Here is a 22,679-nt window from a genome sequence, read left to right on the forward strand (position 1 = left end):
GCATGTGCCTGCAGTATCCCATCTGCAGCTTAAGCACCTTGGCGCGAACGGACCTCGTGTGATAGATAACCCATCGTGCCGTCGTGCGATTTCCCGCTCCACCTGCTGCCATTGATATATTCTGCCGCAAGGACGACGTAGACCGAAGGATCACGGCTCTGTCCACATTCCGAGCCAAATCAGTCTGCATAGGCGCCTCCATTGCCGCCTGCAATGTTTCGATATTCGCTGTCGCTCGCTCTCGTTGTCGGGGCACTACGCGGAGCTCTGGCGCAATGTCCGGAGTATGTCAGCTACTCTACTCAGAAGCATGCTCCCGCATCGTCCGGCAAGCATGCACTGTCATACATGAGGCCGACACCAGCATGCAGGACATATGCCCTCTCCGAGGTTGACCAGACCATCCAAGATATGAAGTCAGCAGTCACGGATCCGGACCTCTTTCGGCTCTTCGAGAATACATTCCCCAACACGCTTGATACGACCATTTCTTGGAAGGGATTTGCACGCGATGACTCAGATGAAGAGGTACGAGGAAGTATAGCACTGGCGGCAGACGCTTGCAATGCCCCAAACTGACAGCTCAGTAGCTTACGTTCATCGTGACGGGTGATATCACGGCCATGTGGTTGCGTGACAGCGCCAATCAATTGCGTAGTTACAAGTCCCTGCTGAACGCCAACAGCTCCACGGATTCCCTAGCTTCTTTGTAAGTGACTTCCGGTGTTTCTTCCCCATTTTCCCAGTGTCTCATGAGTCGGAAGGTACCGGGGAGCCATCAACTTGCAGTCGCGATACATTCTCACCAGCCCGTACTGCAATGCTTTCCAAGCCCCGGTGGAATCTGGACTGGCTCCCGAGGACAACGGCGCGGCAAAGACGGACCAGGTGGTGCCGCCGTATGATGCCGCCTCCGTCTTCGAATGCAAGTATGAGCTAGACAGCCTGTCGGCGTTCCTCCAGCTGTCGAGCGACTACTTTGAGAAGACGCAGGACCTGGCATTCTTCGGGAAGTATCAATGGGTGCAGGCCATACGGACCCTTGTCAACGTTACCGAGAGCCTTCGCGTAGGGACGTATGCCGACGACGGGCGCGTCAACGCTTCACCATACAAGTTCCAGCGTACCACGACGCGGGCTTCCGAAACGTTGATGAACGACGGGGCCGGGTCACCCGTCCAGGGTGGCACCGGCCTGGTGCGCAGCGCGTTCCGGCCCTCGGACGATTCGACCATCTACCAACTGTTCATCCCGGCGAACATGATGTTTTCGAGCTACCTCGCACGCTGCGCGGACATAATGGCCAAGCTGGACGGCACCCTCGCAAGCCAGATGAGCGACATGGCGGCCAGTGTGCGTGCCGGGATCGAGAAGCACGGCAAGACCAGCCTCGATGACTTTGGGGACGTCTATGCGTTCGAGGTAGACGGCTTTGGCTCGGTCAACATGATGGACGACGCCAACGTGCCGAGCCTGTTGAGCGCACCCATCATCGATTATATCAACTCAAGCGACACCACCTACCAAAACACCCGGCGGTTTGCCCTGAGCAAGTCGGACCCTTACTTCATGCACGGGCCAGTCATCAGTGGGTAAGTTTCACTCTCCCTTTTCATATGTAACCTCCTGAAGACAAGAAAGAAGTCTCGCGTGTCTCGTTTTAACCATCCGACAGTGTTGGGGGGACCGCACCAGGGACCTGGGAAGGCGTGGCCAATGTCGGTCATCGTGACGCTACTCAGCTCGGACGACGACGACGAGATTGTGCAGGGCCTGCGCACGCTGGTGTCGTCTACCGACGGCCTGGGGCTGATCCACGAATCAATCAACACGTTCGATGCACACGATTATACCCGGCAATGGTTCTCGTGGGCCAACGGTTTATTTGGAGAGTTGCTGTTGGGACTGAAGGATAGGAAGCCAGAGCTGCTTAAGAAGAGCTTTCAGTAAAAGAGGCGGCGGCTGCTGGCCGGCTCTGTGTCGATACAATTCACCTCGAGCAGTACGACCATCAATTTTGACAATCTTTGAAGTACTATAGTAATGTCGACATATGATTATTAATAGTAGCGACAAACATTCCCAGGTGGCATTTAGTAGTTCCCAGGTGAGCGGGACTGACGGATGCCAACTGGCATGCACCGTTGCTTTTTTTTTTTTTTTTTTTTTTTTTTTAATCCCATTCCCGGCCACTCTTCCCTTGGTTGGACCCAGACGGAAGATCACGCTCCTTTCAGCTCTCTCTATTCGTAGGCCACAATCCTTTACCCTCCACACTTCTGTCAAATACCCGTCCAGCATGATCCAATACAGAGGTCATTTGCTCATTTACTTGCTCGGCCATTTGTCACCAATGGAATAATTAGTTGTGTTCTACGGAGCAAGTCCTAGCAAAACCCACTCGCGGCTGATTGAGGTGAGAGGTGTTTCGCGCGCTACCGTGTTTCGTATCAGCGTTTCAATGGCCCCAGATTACCTGTCGCAAGCTGGGTGTTTAGGTGGATCGCAAGTCTCACTCCCCAATCGGCCCCCTTTGAAAATGCAATGCTACCATCCACTCCCGGCAGGACACCCGGGACCCTGGGCAAAGGAGAAAAGGTGTTTGTCCATGCCACTTGGGCGCCTTTACAATCCTTCCGTGAGTGGGTGTCCCATGGAAAGGCTGAGATGATGTCCAGATAGGTAGGTGTGTACCTTGTGATCCCTACTTACATTTTTTAAGGTAGCTTACGCGCTGCCCTTTTTGCATATTTTCCAATATACTCTCTTCGCATGGAAATGGCATTTTCCGGGTACTTTTGACCGACGGACCTGGTAGCTGCTTGTGCAACTGTTAACCTCCCTGGTGCGTCCCTTGCTTGCTTGCTTGCTTGCTCGTTTGCTGCCCCTGGTGGTCCATCGCGAGATATACTTATAGATAGCTGGGACCCCTGTGCCGGGCAATGTGGCACTTTTACAACCCGTAAAGGCTTCATCTGCAGTAGCACCAACAGCGCAATTCTGGCTAGCTGCAATCATTTTGGACGGTTGCACTTTCTGTTGCACTAACGGCCACCATGGCTCCCCTTTTAACGAGCGGCCTCCCTCGAAGGAAGCGCGTCGTCGTCATTGCCATATTCGCCTTCCTCATATGGGCACTTCTCCCCATCGACGGCTTCAACCCGCCGCGACGCTTGCTCAATTCTGTCATGACGGCCGGAGGCATTGAACTAGCCTCTTCTACTCTGCCCGGCGGCGTCGGCGCTATGCTGAGATATGTCGATCCGCTTATTGGAACCGTCAACGGAGGTCAGTCAAACAAGCCGGATTGCGTTTCTGTATACTAACCTCTGAGCAGGCCATGTCTTCCCGGGGGCAACCCTGCCGTACGGTAAGAACCTAAAGTCTGACAGATATTCAAACAAGCAGCAAACGTATTGACGGATTTTCCAGGTATGGCAAAGGCTGTTGCCGACGTAGATAATTGGGGCGAGATCGCGGCGGGATTCGTGTCGGATTCTTCCAAAGTCACGGGCTTCTCTCATTTACACGATTCAGGTAAGCGAACCATGCAACTGGGTATACCGAGTATACCATCCTGTCCCTGGTACTAATTTGCTTCCCAGGAACCGGCGGTGTAAGTACTCTATGAGCCTTCCAGGGTGGCCTATATTGATACCTGTATACTAACATCGCCATAGTCACCTTCGTTGGGCAATTTCCCGCTATTCGTCCATCCAGGCTGCCCTGGTGACAACTACCTGGAGTGCAGTTACTCAGGGGCGACTAGAGCTACGGAGAGAGTCGAGAACTCAACCGTGGCCCGCCCGGGATACTTCTCCATAGCGCTGAACAACTCGGTCGGGTACGAAATGACCGCCGCTATGCATACCACCTTGTTCCGATTCAGCGTCCCCGACGAAGGGGAAATACTGTCCTCGAACGGCATTGTGGTGCCCAATAGCCCAGTGCTACTGCTAGACTTGACTGATCTCAGGACGGACACGCCGCGGCGGTGAGATCCAAGTAGATCCCGGGAGCGGGCGCATGACCGGCAACGGCAAGTTTAGTCCCTCGTTTGGGCACGGGCAATATTCCGCCTACTTCTGCGCCGACTTCAAAGGAGCGGAAATTCGCAAGACCGGCACCTTTGTCAATACCAAAGCAAACGAAACAGCCAAGGGAATGGGCAGAGGAAGTAGTGGTGGATCTACAATGCCCGCGGGCTCTGCAGGTGGCTTTGTACAGTTTGATCGCCCCTTGGAAAGCCAATTCTTGGCCAGAGTTGGGCTGTCTTTCATGTCGGTGGCACAGGCTTGCCAGAACGCCGAGAGAGAGATACCGGATTTCAATTTCGACTCAGTCGTCGAGGCGGGTAAGAGGGCCTGGAGCGAGAAACTGTCGGTAATCCAGGTCGACCAGGTCGGGGTGAGCGAGGATCTTTTGACGACCTTCTGGTCAGGCTTCTACCGAGCCCTGCTATCGCCCCAAGACTACACAGGCGAGAATCCGTTGTGGAATTCAAGCGAGCCGTACTTGTAAGTTATGATGGTCCAACTCTTGACGTCTTCTACCCCGTTTCATGTTCATGCCTGTCTCATCCACATGGCTAACTCCCTATTAGTGACTCCTTCTACTGTATTTGGGACTCGTTCAGAGCTCAGCATCCTCTGCTCACCCTTGTAGACCCCAAGGAACAAACACGGATGGTGCGAGCTCTAATCGATATCTATAAACATGAGGGAAAACTGCCAGATTGCAGAATGAGCTTTGCCAAGGGATATACTCAGGGCGGTTCCAACGGCGACGTGGTCCTGGCCGACGCCTTCTTGAAGAACCTGCATGAGGGCGTCGACTGGAACCTGGGATACGAGGCGGTTGTCTCAGACGCCGAGGTCGAACCGGAAGACTGGACGAGCATCGGGAGGGGAAACCTCGAGGCCTGGAAGACGTACGGCTTCATTCCCAACGACGACGACGACAAGAACCACACGGGCCCGCAGACCCGGACGGTGTCGAGGACTGTCGAGTACGCCTACGAGGACTTCACGATCGCGCTGATGGCGCGGGGACTGGCCGAAAAGACGACGAGCGTAAGTACCTGGAGCGGAGCAAGAACTGGGAAAACGTGTTCGACCCAGACGCCAAGGACCAGTACACGGACGGGGGGTTGGGCGTCGTCGGTAGCGACTTCAAGGGGTTCATGCAGCCGAGGTCGCGGAACGGGGCCTTTACGTACCAGAACATGCGCCTGTGCAGTCCCGTGTACGAGATGCACAAGTGCTATTTCGATACCGTCTACGACACGTACGAGGGTAGCCCGTGGCTGTATACCTTCTATGTGCCGCAGGATATGGCGTCGCTCATCCTCAGGCTTGGTGGGAAAGAGGCCTTCATCGACAGGCTCAGCTATTTCCACTCGTCTGGTATTATATACATGGGCAATGAGCAGTGTAGGTTTCCACTCCCGCTCAAGGGGCGATTTCGCGTGTGCTTGGCATCCTACTGACATACCATGTGCTTATCAGCTTTTCTCCCAACGTATCAGTTCCACTACGGCGGTAGGCCCGGCCTCAGCTCGTATTGGCTGCACCAGTATATCCCAGGGCAGTTCAACAGCAGCATCAATGGCATCCCTGGCAACGATGACTGCGCCATGGGGGCCTTTACCACTTTCGCCTTCATGGGATTCTTCCCGGTCGCAGGACAAGACGTCTACCTGCTCACGCCACCGCTCTTCCGTGAAGTCCATCTACAAACGCCCACGGGGAAGAGGGCTACCATTCGGAACGTCGGGTTCGATCCGTCGTACAAGGCCATCTATATCCAGAAAGCTAGGCTCAACGGGAAGCCGTACACGAAGAACTGGATCACGCATGATTTCTTCTATCGCGGCGGCCTGCTAGAACTAACGCTGGGCCCCAAGGAGAGCGAGTGGGGGACCAGGGAGGCGGACTTGCCACCTAGCTTGTCGACGCAGGCCAGGGCACCATAAACAGAGGGTGTGGTTATGACTTATTCCTACAAATAAAACAGTAATAGCCGTATATATACAATTGAATGACTAATTCTAGTAATTGCTATAGAAGCCGCGTTACTGTGGGCGAGGGATGTGGCCATGCAGCACAGCGTTTCTCCCAGTTGCGATCCTCTCGCCCTGGGCCGAGAACAATTTCTCGGGGCCAAGTCCGTCGCCACCGTCAGCAGAGAGAGTCCGAGAAAGCTCGTCGTAGAACTCCCTCAGCATCAGACCGTTGATGACGACCTTCTGGGCCACGTTTTCGAGCTCGAGTAACGGCTCGAAGGCTCTCTGCACTTTGTTCATGCGGGTCGGTTCCTGCACGACAGGGTCCCGGATCTCGACCTTCATGTACCGCCGGCTGCTGTCTTCTTCCACCGCCAGACTGGCATCCAGTAGGTCGATCCGGAGGGTATCGAAGCGCTTGTCGGCGCGTTCGCAGACCTGCAGGCACAGCTGCAGCGTCTCGAGCCGCTCGCACTCGCGCAGCACCTCGACGGCGCGGCGCACCTCGGCCTCGAGCTGCGAGATCTCGCGCGCGCCGTGCGACGTGGGGCACGCGATGACGAGCGTCACGTTGCGCAGCCACTTGGCGGCGCGGCCCGTCACCGGGCCCAGGGGGCCCGGCATTTCGCCGTTCGGCGGGGGCGTCAGCGCCCGCATCCACGAATGCCACGACCCAAAGTCACGAGATTCGATGCGCACCTCGTGTGTGGTAATTCCCACGTTGAAGACAAAGGCATTTTGTCCGTACAAGCTGCTGTAGATGAAATTGTGCCAGTAGCGGCTTGTTTGAGCGAGGCCCAAGCCCCCGGCACCGGGCTTGTTGGGGATCGGGACCATCATGTCTTTATGGTAGCCCTTAGGAAAAGGCATCATCTGATGCACAATCTGGATGGGCTTGTTGGCTTGCCGGGCGGAGAAGAATTGGGTGGCGCAACCCGTGGATGTGGAGAGCCCATCGGGGAAAAGCTCTCGGAGGACTTGCTGGAGGAGCTCAGGGGGCAGGCTACCAAGCAGGCCCTGGGGATTGGCGTGTTTTCCAGTTGCTGAGGAGGTGTCTGGTTTCGGTCTGTCCGGCTGCTTCCGTTTCCTTGTCTTCCCTGTCCTCGACTCGTTCTGACGGGCTGGCAGATCCGGCGGCTCCAGCAGGCCATGCGTATCTAAAACGATCTCGGGGTAGCTCCAACCACCGTTGGTACAGACACATTGGCGACTCCAGGGGCCATTGACAGACATGGTGATGACGGCTCTGACAACAGACGAGCCAATGGACTAAAACATACATGGTGAGTTCCGATGCCTGACATTGTTGTTCGACGACATGCTGCTGTATATATATTCGCAACTAACAACACCGGGTTCTCCACCGAAAGGGTGACTGCCTAAGTTAGCAACCCTGCAAGCCGGGCCCAGTATTCTAGGTACCGCTCATCTCATCTCATCTGAGCTCAGATCGGGAGGCATCATCGAGTCACGTGACTTGGCGCCACCTGCCCACGCCTGTCGCGATCGGGTGCCGCGTTGCCTAGACTATTGCTTTATGCATTGACGTCAGCTAGCCAGGTAGTCTGTATAGGACACATTCAAAAGCGCAGACACACACATCTGCATTTGGTTCACACTCGTAGACGGTTCCCCCTCCCCCGTCCTGTCTCTACTTAGAAAAAATGCCGCCCAAGAAGCGAGAAAATGGCCATTCCACACCCCAGGCTGCTACAAGCCGCCGACGCTCGGCCCGGGTAAGCTCAACCGGCAAGAAGAGCAACTACTTTGAGGATGACGCAGATGATTCGGACGGCATCGGTGCGGTGCGCAAACCGGCCAAAATAACCAAGAAACGTGCCCGGTCAGAATTGGAACCTGCCGGCGATGATTCTGATGAAGCGCTATATGCAGAGGAAGGCGATTCTTCTTCCAGGGACAATGAGGAGGAGGAGGAGGAGGAGGAGGAGGAGGAAGAAGAAGAGGATGATGAGCCTGACGAAGCTAAGCCCGACCTGCCGACCAAACGGGGCCGAGGGCGCCCACCGGGCAAAAGCCCCAAGACTTCCAAGAAGACAAAATTGGAAGACGATTCGGATGCGGCCCCGCCCAGGAAAAGGGGCCGGCCTTCCAAAGCCGCAACTTCTAAAGCCGCAACTCCCAAGGGCCGGCCCAGCGCGGTTGCTACTGCTCGAGATGGCGACGAGTCCGACGATGAGGAGTTCGATGAGGAAAACAGGGTCACCTTTGAGCCACTGCCACAATTACGGGATATGGGCGGCATCGAGTACGAAGACACCCGGATCCACCCAAACACCTTGGCCTTTCTCAAGGATCTCAAGGCCAACAACAAGAGATCATGGCTGAAGGGTATGTGTGATATTCCCAGACTGTACTGATGGCCGATCATCTTTGTGACTAACGACTTGCTTGCGCGCGTGCTCCTGGCAGCCCGAGACCCTGAATTCCGCAGATCGTTGAAGGACTGGGACTCTTTCGTCGAGACGCTTACCGAGAAAATCACCGAGGTCGATGAGACGATCCCGGAGCTTCCTCTCAAGGATGTCGTCTTCAGGATATACCGAGATATCCGTTTCTCTAAGGACCCGACGCCTTACAAGGTAGCTCACTCCTCCCCCTTGATCCGTAGCGTGTGTGGGACTGTGCACTGAACAAACAATCCCGCTTTTTCTAAATTGCAGCCTCATTACTCTGCCGCATGGTAAGTACCTTATTATGACCGTGTATCCTTGATCGACCCAAGCTCATCCAGAGATACCACAACAGGTCACGAACCGGCCGCAAAGGCCCCTATGCCTGCTACTACGTCCACTGCGAGCCCGGAGGCCATTGCTTCGTAGGCGGCGGGCTGTGGCATCCCGATAAGGACGCCATTGCCAAGCTACGCGCCAGCATCGATGAGCGGCCGCACCGGATCCGACGCGTTCTCTCCAGCCCGCAATTCCGCCGCACCTTTTTGCCCAAGGCCAAAGACGACGACGACAAGTCCATTATCGCCGCGTTCACGGCTGCAAACAAAGAAAACGCCCTCAAGACGAGGCCCCAGGTACGTTGCTCTGTGGGACGAACCAACAGTCATCCCCCGATTGGCTAGCGCCCGGCCCTGTGAATTCTGCTGACCCGAAACGAATAGGGTTTCCATCCCGACCACCGAGACATCGAACTTCTGAAGTTGCGCAACTTCACCATCGGGACCAAGATCAAAGACTCGGATTTCACCTCGTCGGATGCGCAAGATAAGATCATGGCCATCGTTGAGCCCATGGTGGAATATGTATGTAGCATCCGCGATGAGAAAGAACCAGTGTGTCCGGCAACGCGTAGCAGCTAATCTGAGTGTTGCATAGGTCACTTTCCTGAATCGAGTCGTCATGCCAGATCCTGGCGATGACTCGGATTCCGACTCGGATGATTATAATGCAGAAGTGGAGCATGAATGAGATGTGGGCTTTGCATGGCAGACAGTTGCAGTCTGTTTCCTTACGGCGCTTACTCGGCCATGAGTCATTGTGTGGGACGAGCCGCGAGCAAGAGATTTTGTACGATTCCAAATAGTGAACACCTCGGGACTCGGGTGTGTAGGTAGAAATGTTATAATATGTATAGATGCTGTTGATAAGCCAGCCCCCTGGTCGAAACCGACAGCGAGATGGTCACGTTCCGTACAGTCATAACATCTTCCGCGTGTTCCTTTGAGATAGCATTGTGATCATGCTGTTTGTCGGCACAATTGGTAGCATCCACTGTAGCTCCAACACCAGACAGAAGGCGGATGCGAAGACATTGATTGTCCCATCTCCGTCTACTACACCATGGTCCCAAGATTGCAGCGCTGAAAAGACGACGTGAAAGCGATAGGCCGCGTTACATTGACTTTGGAATCACACCGTCAGGCCTGGCCCGGGTCCATCCCTTTCCATCTTGTGTTGATGAGCATGCGAAGACAAGGCAATGCGACATTGCTCAGTGAGCAATGATGCGATCATGCTCATCCCAGACCGCCATTAGGGGGCAATCTTGCTAGTGGTGTTCTATCTCGAGGCTTCTCTAGAAGATCCGCGTAGCCTTCCAATCCGTTGCCAATGACCTTGACTATATCAAACATGTGGTTCCCTTTGAACGTCTCCGCCCAGAGCCTGGTGACAGCTGCGGCGAGTTGCCTCAGCTTCGTATTATCATTCGCCGTATAATCAACTTCCGACGGGTGGCCAGAAGCACTTCCTGATAGGGAAGGGTCGATAGGTACGGCGAACTCGGTCTCGTCCAACATCCGTCGTAGCATCTCCAAGAGATTTCGTTCATCTGGCGAAGCAGGCGGGTCGCCTGGTCCAATCGAGGCCAGCGTCATCAGCCATTTCGACAACAGTATAGCACATTCAAGGTTACAGACTATGACCTGTCAGTATGGGTAGTCAACCAAGGCCTCATAGTACTCACAAGAGTGCTGTATGCTCCATTCAGTGGACTTCCTCCTTGCTACATAGTTGACTCCAAGCTTGACCAGCATGGACAAAGCGTGAATCGCCTGGACAACTGCTCTATTGAGCCGCACACTCCGGTTGAGATAAGGTGCATCATGAAATGCAGCGGCAATTTGACCTGCCTCCCGTGTCTCCAAAGTCCTGCTAGGACTCAAGTCCGTATACAACCGTATCGAAGCCAAACGCCAGAGAGCGGTTGAATTGTATGCGACGGGGCCTCCTGCGAACGAATCGCCGCCATTCTGTGGGTTCATTTCTGCCGCGCGCGATTGGTGCTGCTCAAAGCTCATCTGCCACATCCGCAACGCTTGTGCAACCTCTTCAACATCATCTGGCCGCAGCCCGCGAGGCGCCTCGAAGGACGGCACAGACGAGAAGCATGTCTGCTTTAGGAGGAACACGTGTTGCAGTACAGCATGGATCAACCCGTAGTTCCCGAGGGCCGACATGTACAGCGCAGGACCTTGTGGAGGACGGCTAAAAAGGCGAGAAAATGCGTCTTGGAGAGAGATATCCATACTGGAGAAAGCATGCCGCGCTTCCTGCCACTGCCAAGCCGACTCGGCTCGCCACAGCTTTGACGAATGCGGAAGGAAGATGTTCAACTCGGACGTGAGCAGCAAAGGTGGCATGTTGTATGCAATACTGCACAGGTTGAAGAAGCAGTAGACGATGAGCTTTGTTCGATTGGCCCCTTCGATTCGGATCCATGCTTCCCAGTCAGCGGTCTGAGTTGGATCCGCCATGAACCCTTCCTCGCGAACAAGCAAGGCCAGCAGGCTCTGCAGTGACAGTGCCTCATGCAGGATGGCTTTTGCTCCCCAGAGCCCGACGGCAAAGAGCAAGAGGAGGGCCTGTATGGTCTCCATGCGTGATTGTGGGGTGTTTGGGGAACTATGTTGGGCTCTAGTCAGTTCAGCGAAACAAGTATTGAGAATTAAGAGAGCGGCGATGAATGTCTTACTATGGTTCCCTGTGGGTTTCCTGCGTCATGGGCCTCTCCTGTTGAACTGAGCTGAACGAATGCCGGAAACCATGACTCGGCGATGGTCGAGTAGAATGCGGGCTATAGGCGGCAGGCGTTGGAAGCAAACCATGAACCTCATGGCTATGCCTCCGCCGAATCTGTTCCGTGGCTACAGCTTTCGCGGCATACCACAGGGCGTTGCCTCGGTGATTTTCGAATCTGTACTGCGCACCAACTGCCAGTATTGCCAGCAGTAATTCCGGCGATAGGTCAACCACACTGATGGTTGGCAGATGAAGAATGGGGAGATGATCATGGAATCCACTGACATACCCCTCAAGAAATCGTGTAAGGGTATGGCGAGAAGGGAAGATGAAGTCGTTCGGGAGTATCGAAGAGAACTCCTCCAAGCGGCTCTTCAACACCGTGTGATCCATGGCTGACACTCTCAATGGAGGCGCCCTCATAGAGTCCTCGTGGCCTCTGCCACCTGCATCCGATGCGTCTCGAAGGTCGGGTTGCAAGGACGGGAATCGCGATGGGAATTGCGACGCCGGTTTGGAGGCTCCTCGTTGCAAGTCCGTAGGATTCCGAGGCCACATACTGGGGCTCTGGTCTGTTTCGAAGGCCTGGGGTAAGAAATGGGAAGAGGATGAAAAGTCATCCAAAAACAGGTTGTAGTCCTCGTAGGCCGAAGAAGTCCCTTGGCTAGGAAAACCGACAGTGATAGCAGCAGCAGTTTCCTGCTGCTCCCTACCCCGGTCCCCATAAGCCAGGCTATCCTCATACGGCTTTATCCGTGAGATACTACTGGATGCCTGCCCCATGTCACTCATCATCGGTGGCATGGAACTGACTTCATTTGCTGAAGCGATCTGGGTCGCGGCGTCAGATAAGAGATCAAGATTGCAAGCTGCAGCTCTACCCGGTTGTCTTGGGTCTGGAGCAAGTGTAGGCACAGATACGGAAGCGAGAGACTCCGAGTTGTACTGTTGAGTATGAGCGCGAGGCATGCTCATCATGCCATTGCCAACGTGGTTCTCGGTTGGCATTTGCTGTTGGTCCACAGCGCCGACAACAGAGGGCTTCCGCGGCCGGACGCCGTCTTTATTTGAGCCTTCATTCAGGTGAACGAGTTTCTCGTGGCGGACAAGGAGATCTCTGATATCCATGTAAGCATGTCTCCCGCCAATGATGCACGGGCTTCTCTATATGGTGGTGACAAGAGGTTGTGTGTATTAGAGTTGTAGGGTAAGGACTTGGCAGGGGAAGTGCAAGTATGCGCATGTCTAAATGGGACCAGCAGCGTAGAAGGATCATGGATGTGGCGTGTGTCTAAGTATATGGGCAGGCTATAAAGTCAAGAAGCCGTGGGGGGAGCATGGAAAAGAAGGGAAAAGACCAACCGGCGTCCGAATGTCTTCCCACAACGGGCCCAACCACAGGCAAATGGTTTCTCTTTTGTGTGTGTACGCTCATGTCTCTGTACATGTTCCACACGCCTGAGGTAGGTTGATACCAATGGTCAGCCAGTATACCAGGATTTTACCATGAGCGGAGGGACTAAGACGAGGGTTGGGCTCGCTCCTTGCCTTGCCTTTGCCTTGGGCTTACCTAAATCGCTTGCTGCAATACTTGCACGGCAGGGTTTTGGGCTTTTGCTGCCTGCCTTCCGCAATATCGTCGGCATTACCAGAAATGGTAGCCGTCTCTACCGACTGAATTGACTGCATGTCGGTAGAGGTAGAACAAGCGCGTGAATAAGGGTGGCTGCGCCTGGACTGGCAAAGGGTAGCGAGGAAATGCAGTATGTAGGTAGCAGTCACCCAAGTACAAGGAAGTGGGGGATGGAAGTTGGGGGGTGGAACTTTGGCAGTTGGGTCAACAAATGTGTGCCGTTGGTGCACCGGAAGAAGGAAGGTCGCTGGCGGGGTGGCAGTCTGTTGGATGAATGCATCGACGGATAGCAATTCGATAGAATAATCAGACAATTCAGCTGCTCTGAGGTTGGAGCTCGGCATCTAGACCCCAGATCCCGATAAGGACCATGCGCCTGCCTTGCCTACCTACACGGCACAAGTGGAAGCCAGCACGCGACACCTAGTGGAACAAAGGAAGGACCGAAGCAGGTCGATGTGATGTTGGCGCCTAAACGAAGAGGGTGAGTGAGTATGTATGTATATAGGGTAGGCGGGGAGGTATTGTGGAGGAGGCGGCAGCGGGTGTCGAATATCTGGTCGATCTGCAACAGTTATACACAACAAATGATAGCTGCCCATGTGGGTGGATGGATCAAGTGGTCAATGGCTGAGATGAGGGAGGAAGACGCTGCGGTCTCCCCCCGGGAACGGGCTTCAGGAAGTGGTTCTATGGTGCTTGCGTGGGCGAAGGGCATGGGCTTTCGAACTGGAGTATTACGAGCTGGAGATTCGCGACGCAGATAGCAGCAGCAGTGGTGATAGGGTATGTATCACGGAGTGGTAATGAATTCGGGGGTTGGCTAAATCCATGGATGGTGCGTGAGGAGAGAATGCGGAGATGGGGAACACTTTTGAGTCTGAACGCCCACACACTCCGACAACTGCCACCCAAACAGTCGGCCAGAGCCTGGCGGACGCGCTTGAGTGAGCTTGAGGTACATACATGTATGGTTGTGGTTAGCTCTGGGCTCGGCACCTAACGTTAGGTGTTACCTATTTCTCAGGTAGGGTACTGTATCTTATTAGTAGGTATGCGAAAAATTGGGGGTGAAAAAGAAACTGGCCCGAATTGATTCGATGAGCTGGAATCGTCCTATCCTATCCTATCCTACAACGACCAGATCGATCCATCTCCACGTTCCTCCTATCCCCGTCAAAGCATTGATGCGAGCAAGACTGAGCCCGCCCGCCCTTCCTCTTTCCTCATTCACCAAGCCGCCGACATTGCTACATTTCCGCACCAAACATGAGCAGAAAGGAAAGAAATGGCAACCAGAGCCTTGCATGGCTGAGAAGCCAAAGTGCGCTAAACCCCAGATAGTTGGCACCTGCACCATCTCCGCATTGGAGAAGCTGCTTTCACTGAGGGGTCCGGGGCAATGTGGGGGTGGTGGGTTTTGTTTTGGCCTTTTTTCGACCAAAACGGAGGGCGGGGGAAGACGATCGTATCAATCAATACTTAGAACCGCCTGGTTCAGATCGGCAATTGTAAATCAAGCGGACCTGGCCTGATTGATCGATTGCCTATCGAATCTGATGGCATTTGCAGTACGGAAAACTTACACCAGATAGGGCTCGACGTCGATATCGGCAGAGATCCGGAATCCCGCACCAAAGCAAAACCCATGGGACCCTGTCGATTCAATAACACACATAGCACAGTGATGTTAGTTTCGGTTAGCATGTATACAGCAGACAGGTATAACACATCGACATATCAACTTTGCTGGTTCCTATAGTGGATACGCAGTAAACCAACTCGGCTTGTACGGTGATACGGTGCCATACGTTGACGTCAGCCATCGCGGTGTATTGCCGATAGGCAGGCCAGACAGCTCCAAGACTCCCCAGTCAACCTTAAAGGATCCAACCTATCAGACTGGGCGGCGGACCGGCGCGCACATGATGGTAGTTCAAACCGAAGGAGGAGCGGTTGAAAGAAAAACAGGGCCACCACCATCATCGTAACTTAGATACATACCTACTGATTGTACACTTTTGCACGTTTTTGATATCTGTTAGGTGAGTAGGCACATAAGTGGTCTGCAGCCCATCCACATGCGACATCTTAAGAGGGCGAACGACGCTTCGCGGCAATTCGCCATCCAGCGTCTCGTGCAGGACAGCCGCCTTCTGGTCAGACGAACGCCGATCTTCTCCCCCGGCGAATCCTTGTCAACCTGGAGTAGAAGCGGGGAAATGGCTAGCTAGGCTCCCCAAGCGATGTCGAGCAGGCCCCGTGTCGATTGGGTGATGGCCTAGAGCACCCCTATGGATCTGGCCATTTCCTACCTTCCGCACCCCAGATTAATGTCGTCTCGGCCATGGCTTGCAAGTTGCGAGTCCCATCGCCCGCGCAGCGAAACCCGTGCTCTACTCAGCAGAGCGGATGGACCTACACGATGAAAGCATCCGTGCGATTGTTGACAGCTGTTTAACCCAAACAGGAGGCGGATAATACAGGTGCCAAGGCCGTACCCAAAAGGGCAAATGCGGACGTGTTGCAATTGGAAGGACACACAGAATGTCTTGCAGATTTCTGCGCATATGTACCTACCTAGGGAGTAGAGTACCTTAATTAGGTACCTAATGATGTAGTGAGTGGCTTGTATGCCCAAGTGCGGCGGGCGCTATGAAGCGGGAAAGATGAAATACCCCGAACCTGGGAGTTGCGGGGAGTTGGGGTAACAATACGACTCAGACTCGGGGAGGACCCGGGCTCGATGTCAACCAGTTGTGCCGTGATAGACTCTCGACGACAGGCGTTTGTCCAATTCCTGTGCGTGCTTCCTTTGGCGTTTCTTGACGTGGTGTATCGAAGCCGGTGAAGCGGTGCTCCTTGGGTAAATTTACTATAGGTCGTGGTATCTTGACTCTGGAGGAAAAGAAAACTTCTCCGCCATCTGCTGCAACAAGCAAGCAGCAGCCAGCAGCTTCACCGCTGCAGGATTGACCCACCCGAAATTTGGGATCGTCATACTCCAACTGCTTCCGAGGTTCGTCTCATTAATGGAGGTGATCTCAGTCACGTACAACAATATCAGATGCTGGATAGCTTTTACGGCGGGTCTGGTAGCGCTACCACCACAGAGCTTCCGGCCGTCACATAACGCAACTTGTAAAGCAGAAGCCCCGAATCAGACTGTTAGGTTGGGCACACATCTACATAGTCATATCATATCCATTGCGATACAGCAGGATTCACATATTATATTGTTTGGTACTATTTTTTATATCCAGGAGACAATAAGTATTCGAATCAGAGCAATGACCACAACTCTTATTCAAGTGGCGGGAAAACTGGCCGGTAAAAGCTGGAGGTGTGTGTGTGTAAGGAAGAGGCAGTAGAATGGGTCATAAGTATCGTAGAAATAGTCGTGCTATCAGGTCGCCATCATCATCGTGGCATACATAGATAGGCTGCGTTTCGTTATTGTTCAAGCAGCAGGCGAGCCTGGTCAGCACTGCTTGAGAGGAAAGCCACCCCCTTCTCCTTTAAGGCTGGAACCGTTACACCTGAGGCCCCAGTTAGACTTTTGCCGACCTTCCATCTTGAGCATCGAGCCGAAAATGTTGCGGGCAGCATTGTGTTGCATTCGAGCAGCAGACGCGCTCACGCGGAGGGAATAGCTCGACCATGGGCAGCACATGGCGGACGAGCGCCAACATGACTATACGCTCCCACCCTGACTCGAGCGACGTTGGATTTGGTGCGGGCAACGGTTTCGCTCCCATGGTCAGGTGAAAGTAGGTAGGCCCGTTGACCGTTGACTGTTGGTAGCGATCCTCCAGTAGCCTGGGGGCTGGCTACCTTCTTTGCTTCTCCAGTGCCCTGGACGCCCCACCTCCGGCGGTCCAGCCTGCACGAAACAAACCCGAAAAGACACATTTGATGCAGTCCAGCTAACGTCGCTCGCTACTCAGCTACATACATGCCTACTTACTCTTGCTTAGCAAATAGGTCCAGGCTCAGGCTTCTGCTGGATTGAAGGCATTCGGCCTAATTCAATATGTCTGAAATAAGGAAACACTAATGGTCTGCTGAAGGCGATCCTTGCCGCGCACCGGCTACCCGTCGGCGGCACATGTGAATCATTCCTTCTCAGCTATCCAACCCAATCTCACCAAATCTCACCAAACTAATGTAGGCGGTGGAAGCCGAAATTGCCCTGTTGACGATGGCTATGGGGTCGGAGCCTATCACCGCGCGGTCTTGGCTCCTTGTATGGTATGGCTCCGCACATGGTTTCAGAAACTACCACGCACGCTACCCCCCAGCTGTAGCGAGTTGTGTGTGTGCGCGTGCGTGTTTGCGTGTGTGCTGCTTGCCCTCCCGGCTACATACCGCACCCACCTCCGCGACTCGGTATACTGCAAGCAAGGGGGGAGGGATGATTGAACCTCAACTTGAGCTATTGTGGTACTCCGCCCGCGCCCGCTGGACGGGTAACGTTGCGTATAGTCACGCACATATAGCGTGGCTTCCCTGCCTCCCGCCCGGCTTAGGGGTTCGTCGATGAGCCAACCTTGGTACCAGCTCTCACTGCAAATGACAAAACTCATGATTCAACAGCAGGGAAATCCGGTCATGGGGAGAGAAACCGACATGGTCGGCTCTCCTCAGATGATCTCGAGTCAGGATCAGCCCGATTGAAGACAAGCCCGAGCTGGTATAGGCCGTCCCGTCTAGATCCTTTTCCCGGTTCTGCAGGTTGTCAGTTTGGCATAGCTCCCTATTCGTTGGCCGTGGCTGAACTTTATGCTTTGAAGCCTGCGCAATCTCATGTCTCATTTCCTTTGATGTCTTGGGAAGGCCGTCGCTAGCGTTGCTACCTACTCATCAACGTGCTCCTATTTGCTTAACCATCCCCCCGGTCCTACATGTCTTGCCCAGACTACTTATAAGACACTGGGCTTCCTCGGGTCTTCCAGAACTTGGGACCTGTCACTCTGTCACTGGCATCCTGCATACTCCTATAGACAGGCACCTTCACTCCAAGATGCAGCTCCATCGCTTTCTTCTGGCTGTCATCAGCTTGGCTGTCACTGTCCAGTCCTTCTGGCTGGCTGATATCCCACGTTCGTCTTGGTCTATCTCGATCCGACAAGTCGGAAGCTAACATGTGTCTGTACAGATCAGGGTCTTGCACCGTATGCAGGCCCGAACTCCCCTGTGTTCCGCAATGTGAAAGACTACGGGGCCAAAGGTTCGTCGTCAACAATAGCTGTTGTATTGGGACCGGCAGCTAACTCTTCTTCTAGGTGATGGGGTGACGGATGATACTGCCGCTATCAACAATGCCATCACCACTCCTGGTAACAGATGTGGACGAGGCTGTGTAAGTGACCAGACATGGCTGTCCGGGGCGTTTCGAACCCAGCAAATACTGACCCCTAAAAGGCATCGACAACTACCACTCCGGTCGTTCTGTACTTCCCTGCCGGAACCTATCTCATCTCCTCGTCCATCATCCCGTACTACTTCACGCAGATGTACGGAGATGCCAGCTCGCCCCCGACCCTGAAAGCTACTGCCAACTTCCAAGGCTTTGGTCTCATCGATGGCAACCCTTACTGGTCCGAGAATCCCAACTGGGTCACGACCAATGTCTTTTACCGTCAAGTCAGGAACTTCATTCTCGATACCACCGCCATCCCCCCGGGCACTGCTGCGACGGGCATGCACTGGCCTACATCGCAAGCAACCAGCCTCCAGAATGTTGTCTTCAATATGCCCAAGGGGAACGGGGTTGTCCACGTTGGTCTATTTATTGAGAGCGGTACGAATCAGTCTATCTCCCCCGTGCTTCCTGGACAGCATGCCTAACAGAATATGTCATACAGGGTCGGGAGGTTTCATGTCGGATCTGACATTCAACGGAGGCGCTACTGGTGCTTCCCTGGGTAACCAACAGTACACTATGAGGTAACTCCATATCAAACGCGTGCTTACTTAGGTTCTTGACTGCCAATGCTGACGGATGGACAGAAATCTGGTTTTCAATGATTGTGGCACAGCCATCATTCAGCTCTGGAACTGGGGATGGACATACATCGGCCTCCAAATCAACAATTGCGTCAAGGGAATTGACGTATCGGCCAATAGCAACGGAAAGCAGCAGGTCGGCTCACTTACACTGATTGACAGCACGATCGCCAACACCCCTGTCGGCATCGTCACGGCTTGGTCTTCATCCTCGCAACCAGCAACCGCCGGGAGCGTCGTCCTCGAGAACGTTGCCCTGCAGAATGTGCCGGTGGCTGTCTCTGGACCTAGCGGCACTATGCTATCCGGCTCCAGCGGCTCCACAACCATCACGGCCTGGAGTGAAGGTCACCGCTACACTCCCAACGGCCCGACCAACCAAATCGGAGCCATCGCCGCTAACAGTCGGCCCTCGGCCCTTTTGGACGGCAACAAGTACTACACTCGCTCGAAACCCCAGTACGAGTCACTTCCGGCCTCTTCCTTTGTCAGCGTACGGAGCGCTGGTGCGAGGGGTGATGCTGCCGCAGACGATGTGAGTTACACACGCTTCGACACGGCCATGCCTCAATATACTGACTTTTTGATTTCCTCCTTCTTCTAGACTGCTGCTATCCAGAATGCGATCAACGATGCTACATCGGCCGGAAAGGTCGTCTTCATCGACTACGGTCTCTACCGCCTGACCTCGCCCATAACCATCCCGCCCGGTGCCAAGATCGTTGGTGAAGGCTACCCTGTTCTCATGGCTGCTGGCGGGTACTGGTCCAATGTCGACAACCCGCAGCCGGTCATCAAGATTGGCGCTACTTCAGGCCAGGCTGGTGCTGTCGAGCTCTCGGACTTTGTGGTCGGTACCCAGGGCCCTCAGCCGGGCGCTATCCTGCTCGAGTACAACCTTGCCTCGACCGGTACCCCTAGTGCCATGTGGGATGTCCACACCAGGATCGGAGGATTCACCGGCTCCCAGCTGCAGGTCGCGCAGTGTCTCAAGAATCCCGGATCTAGTACGGTCGTCCAGCAGTGTGTGGCCGCGTACATGTCGATGCACGCCACCCAGCAGTCGTCCGGCCTCTACATGGAGAACACGTGGCTGTGGGTTGCCGACCACGACATCGACGACAACGCCAACACGCAGACGACCATCTACGCGGGGCGCGGCCTCTACATCGAGTCGACCGAGGGCCGCTTCTGGCTCTATGGCACCGCGGTCGAGCACCACGTCCTGTACAACTACCAGTTCGCCAACACCAAGAACATCTTCGCCAGCGAGCTGCAGACCGAGACCCCCTACTTCCAGTCGACGCCCAACGCCCTGGTCCCCTTCAGGGTCAACACGTCCCTGCGCGACCCCGACTTCGCCGCCTCGTGTTCCGGCGTCGGCGGCAACTGCGCCGCGTCATGGGGCCTGCGCGTGCTCGACTCGAGCAACCTGATGGTCTACGGCGCCGGCCACTACTCCTTCTTCAGCTCGTACTCGACCACGTGCTCGACCGTCGAGGGCGGCGAGAGCTGCCAGTCGCGCATCGTCTCCATCGAGGGCGCCTCGAGCAACATCAACATCTACAACCTCAACACCATCGGGTCCTTGAGCATGATCGACCGCGACGGGCGCAGCCTCGCCAACTGGCAGGACAACGTGAACGTGTACCCGGCCAACATTGCCGTTTTCAGGAGCGGTTAGTATGGGCAGGCGGCTCTTTATTCATTTATGTTTTACGTAATTAAAGGACACATGGGAGACGGAGAGCGGGTTTTGCATAATCAGGAACGGGCATCTCATTCAATTCAATGCATACACAGGCTGTTCTAAGCCAGCTTGTTTTTTATAATGGTATACATGTATATACGATTGACATAATCTGCAAATAAAACAAATTCTTCCTTTTGACTATGAGCCGTACTTCCACTTCCACTTTCACTCGTCATTTTGGTGTACCGAGTAGGATTGAGTGAATTGACATCATATATTGGGTGAACCTTGTCCGCCGGCGCAGCCGAAACGAGGCGATTACTCCGGCAAGTGTACCCGAGGGAAAAGGGGTAAGTTTACACAAGGAACGGGACGCGTTATGGATTCGTAAGAGGCATCGCAGCAACGGACCTATCTGCTTGGGCGTGTCTTTACCCAGTGTTTCGTATGCCGTCACACCCGCGCTCTTGGGCCCCTCTCCTTGAACAAGACACGAATCTTAGGAAAAGTCAACCTTCCAAGGAGAAGCCAACGTCACCATTCTCCCGCCCCAGCTGCACAAGCCTCTGTCTCATGCCCTCGGCCCTGTCGCGGACCCTCGGATCGTCTCCCAGGCAGTCAGCAAAGTCGCACTGGTCCACCCAGTCGCCGACGCCGTGCTGCAGCACGTTGCGGGCCCGCGCCGCGCCCCCGGCCCCCCGGCGGCCGACGGTCCCGTGCAGGCTCAGGCGCTCCTGCCGGCAGTCGTAGACGCCGCGGTGCACGATGTTGTTGTCGTAGAAGACGGCGTCGCCGGCGTCGAGCCGGACCGTCGTCTGCTCCCCCTCGTCGTTGATGACGGCCTGGCAGGGCGCCGCCGCGCGCTCGGCCTCGGTGCGCGCCCGCCGGTGCGAGCCCCGCACCACGACCAGGCTGGCGTCGCCGTCGCACAGCGCCAGGTTCCACTGCGCGTGCGCGTGCTCCGCGGCCTCGAGCCTCGCGAGCTCCTCGGCCGCCTCCGCCGTCCACGGTACGTCGTCGCGGTGCCAGCGCAGCTCAAAGGGCGCGTCGGGCCGCACCAGCATGTTGTAGAGCTCCATGACGAGGTCGTCGTCTTTGCACTCGCCTCGGCCGTGGTGGCCATCATCACCATCGTTGTCATTCTCTGATGCGGAGAGCAGCGCCTTGACGATATCCAGGACCGCGTCGCTGAAGTAGCTCTGCGCAAAGACCCGGGAGTCGGGAAGGTCCGGGTGGAGCAGGTGCTGGACGCCCCAGATGCCGCCCCCGGCCGGGTCCGGCTTGGAGGGCCATGGCGGGAATTGCTTCCCCACCGTGCGAATGTGCGGCCAATTTCCGGCGCGCGCGAGGGCCGTGGTCCGGACCGCCGCCTCGCGGAGGGGCTTTAGCTCGGCGGGGAGAGGATCTGGCGGATGATAACAAAACCGTCCCGATCGAGCTGCTCCCGGAGTGCAGAGGCGGGGGTGGATGGGGCCAGAGAGGGAAGAGAAGCCATGTTGCTATTTTGTATTGGCTCTGCTAAGACTTAGATGGCCCCGGTGCTGTCACGTTGTCTTCAATGTCGGAACTTGGGACACATTCATTCCCTTGTGCTTGGTAAATGTTATGGTGCGACTCGTTTGACTAACATGGAAAAGATGCGGGGTTGCAGTTGGGGATTTCTAGTGTAAGAAGCCGCCCCTTCGCCTTCTGTATCCAGAACCACATATGTACACCTCGTGCCTTTTAATGTAACATTTACATTTATCTAGGCACCGACTCGACCACCCCCGGATCCTCAAAAGAGAAGCCTCCCCTATACTCCCGGCATATACAACACTAAACAGATGTTCCGACATTGGAACTGGA

At 54.9% G+C, this 22,679-nt stretch overlaps 7 protein-coding genes across 7 annotated transcripts; 4 read left to right on the forward strand and 3 right to left on the reverse strand.

Annotated features, from left to right (window-relative positions):
• Positions 1-213: 213 nt before the first annotated feature.
• PG985_001026 (uncharacterized protein) lies at positions 214-1,950 on the forward strand (the record flags this gene model as incomplete). The annotated part of the gene is made up of 4 exons (XM_066820795.1): positions 214-528; positions 591-709; positions 765-1,588; positions 1,676-1,950. The coding sequence occupies 4 exons, from the start codon at positions 214-216 to the stop codon at positions 1,948-1,950; spliced, it is 1,533 nt and encodes a 510-aa protein (XP_066691674.1).
• A 1,106-nt stretch (positions 1,951-3,056) lies between these two features.
• Positions 3,057-5,974, forward strand: PG985_001027 (glycosyl hydrolase family 92; the record flags this gene model as incomplete). The annotated part of the gene is made up of 9 exons (XM_066820796.1): positions 3,057-3,288; positions 3,338-3,370; positions 3,433-3,537; positions 3,606-3,616; positions 3,681-3,994; positions 4,050-4,517; positions 4,604-5,072; positions 5,129-5,432; positions 5,508-5,974. 9 exons carry the CDS (start codon positions 3,057-3,059, stop codon positions 5,972-5,974), a joined length of 2,403 nt encoding a protein of 800 aa, XP_066691675.1.
• Positions 5,975-6,073: 99 nt separating this feature from the next.
• PG985_001028 (uncharacterized protein) lies at positions 6,074-7,237 on the reverse strand (the record flags this gene model as incomplete). The annotated part of the gene is made up of 1 exon (XM_066820797.1): positions 6,074-7,237. The coding sequence occupies one exon, from the start codon at positions 7,235-7,237 to the stop codon at positions 6,074-6,076; it is 1,164 nt and encodes a 387-aa protein (XP_066691676.1).
• A 431-nt stretch (positions 7,238-7,668) lies between these two features.
• Positions 7,669-9,444, forward strand: PG985_001029 (uncharacterized protein; the record flags this gene model as incomplete). The annotated part of the gene is made up of 6 exons (XM_066820798.1): positions 7,669-8,353; positions 8,435-8,634; positions 8,686-8,705; positions 8,771-9,050; positions 9,138-9,278; positions 9,352-9,444. The coding sequence occupies 6 exons, from the start codon at positions 7,669-7,671 to the stop codon at positions 9,442-9,444; spliced, it is 1,419 nt and encodes a 472-aa protein (XP_066691677.1).
• A 548-nt stretch (positions 9,445-9,992) lies between these two features.
• On the reverse strand, positions 9,993-13,185 carry PG985_001030 (C2H2 transcription factor; the record flags this gene model as incomplete). Its single annotated transcript, XM_066820799.1, has 4 exons — positions 9,993-10,393; positions 10,442-11,379; positions 11,450-12,613; positions 13,067-13,185. The coding sequence occupies 4 exons, from the start codon at positions 13,183-13,185 to the stop codon at positions 9,993-9,995; spliced, it is 2,622 nt and encodes an 873-aa protein (XP_066691678.1).
• Positions 13,186-18,152: 4,967 nt separating this feature from the next.
• On the forward strand, positions 18,153-20,822 carry PG985_001031 (uncharacterized protein; the record flags this gene model as incomplete). Its single annotated transcript, XM_066820800.1, has 7 exons — positions 18,153-18,231; positions 18,288-18,359; positions 18,415-18,491; positions 18,554-18,932; positions 18,997-19,078; positions 19,142-19,673; positions 19,743-20,822. The coding sequence occupies 7 exons, from the start codon at positions 18,153-18,155 to the stop codon at positions 20,820-20,822; spliced, it is 2,301 nt and encodes a 766-aa protein (XP_066691679.1).
• A 518-nt stretch (positions 20,823-21,340) lies between these two features.
• On the reverse strand, positions 21,341-22,326 carry PG985_001032 (uncharacterized protein; the record flags this gene model as incomplete). The annotated part of the gene is made up of 2 exons (XM_066820801.1): positions 21,341-22,213; positions 22,252-22,326. 2 exons carry the CDS (start codon positions 22,324-22,326, stop codon positions 21,341-21,343), a joined length of 948 nt encoding a protein of 315 aa, XP_066691680.1.
• Between the last annotated feature and the right edge of the window lie 353 nt (positions 22,327-22,679).

The sequence above is a fragment of the Apiospora marii genome, assembly GCF_038362585.1.
Source record: "Apiospora marii strain CBS 49790 chromosome Unknown utg000001l_segment0_segment0, whole genome shotgun sequence".
Taxonomy (NCBI): Eukaryota; Fungi; Ascomycota; class Sordariomycetes; order Amphisphaeriales; family Apiosporaceae; genus Apiospora; species Apiospora marii.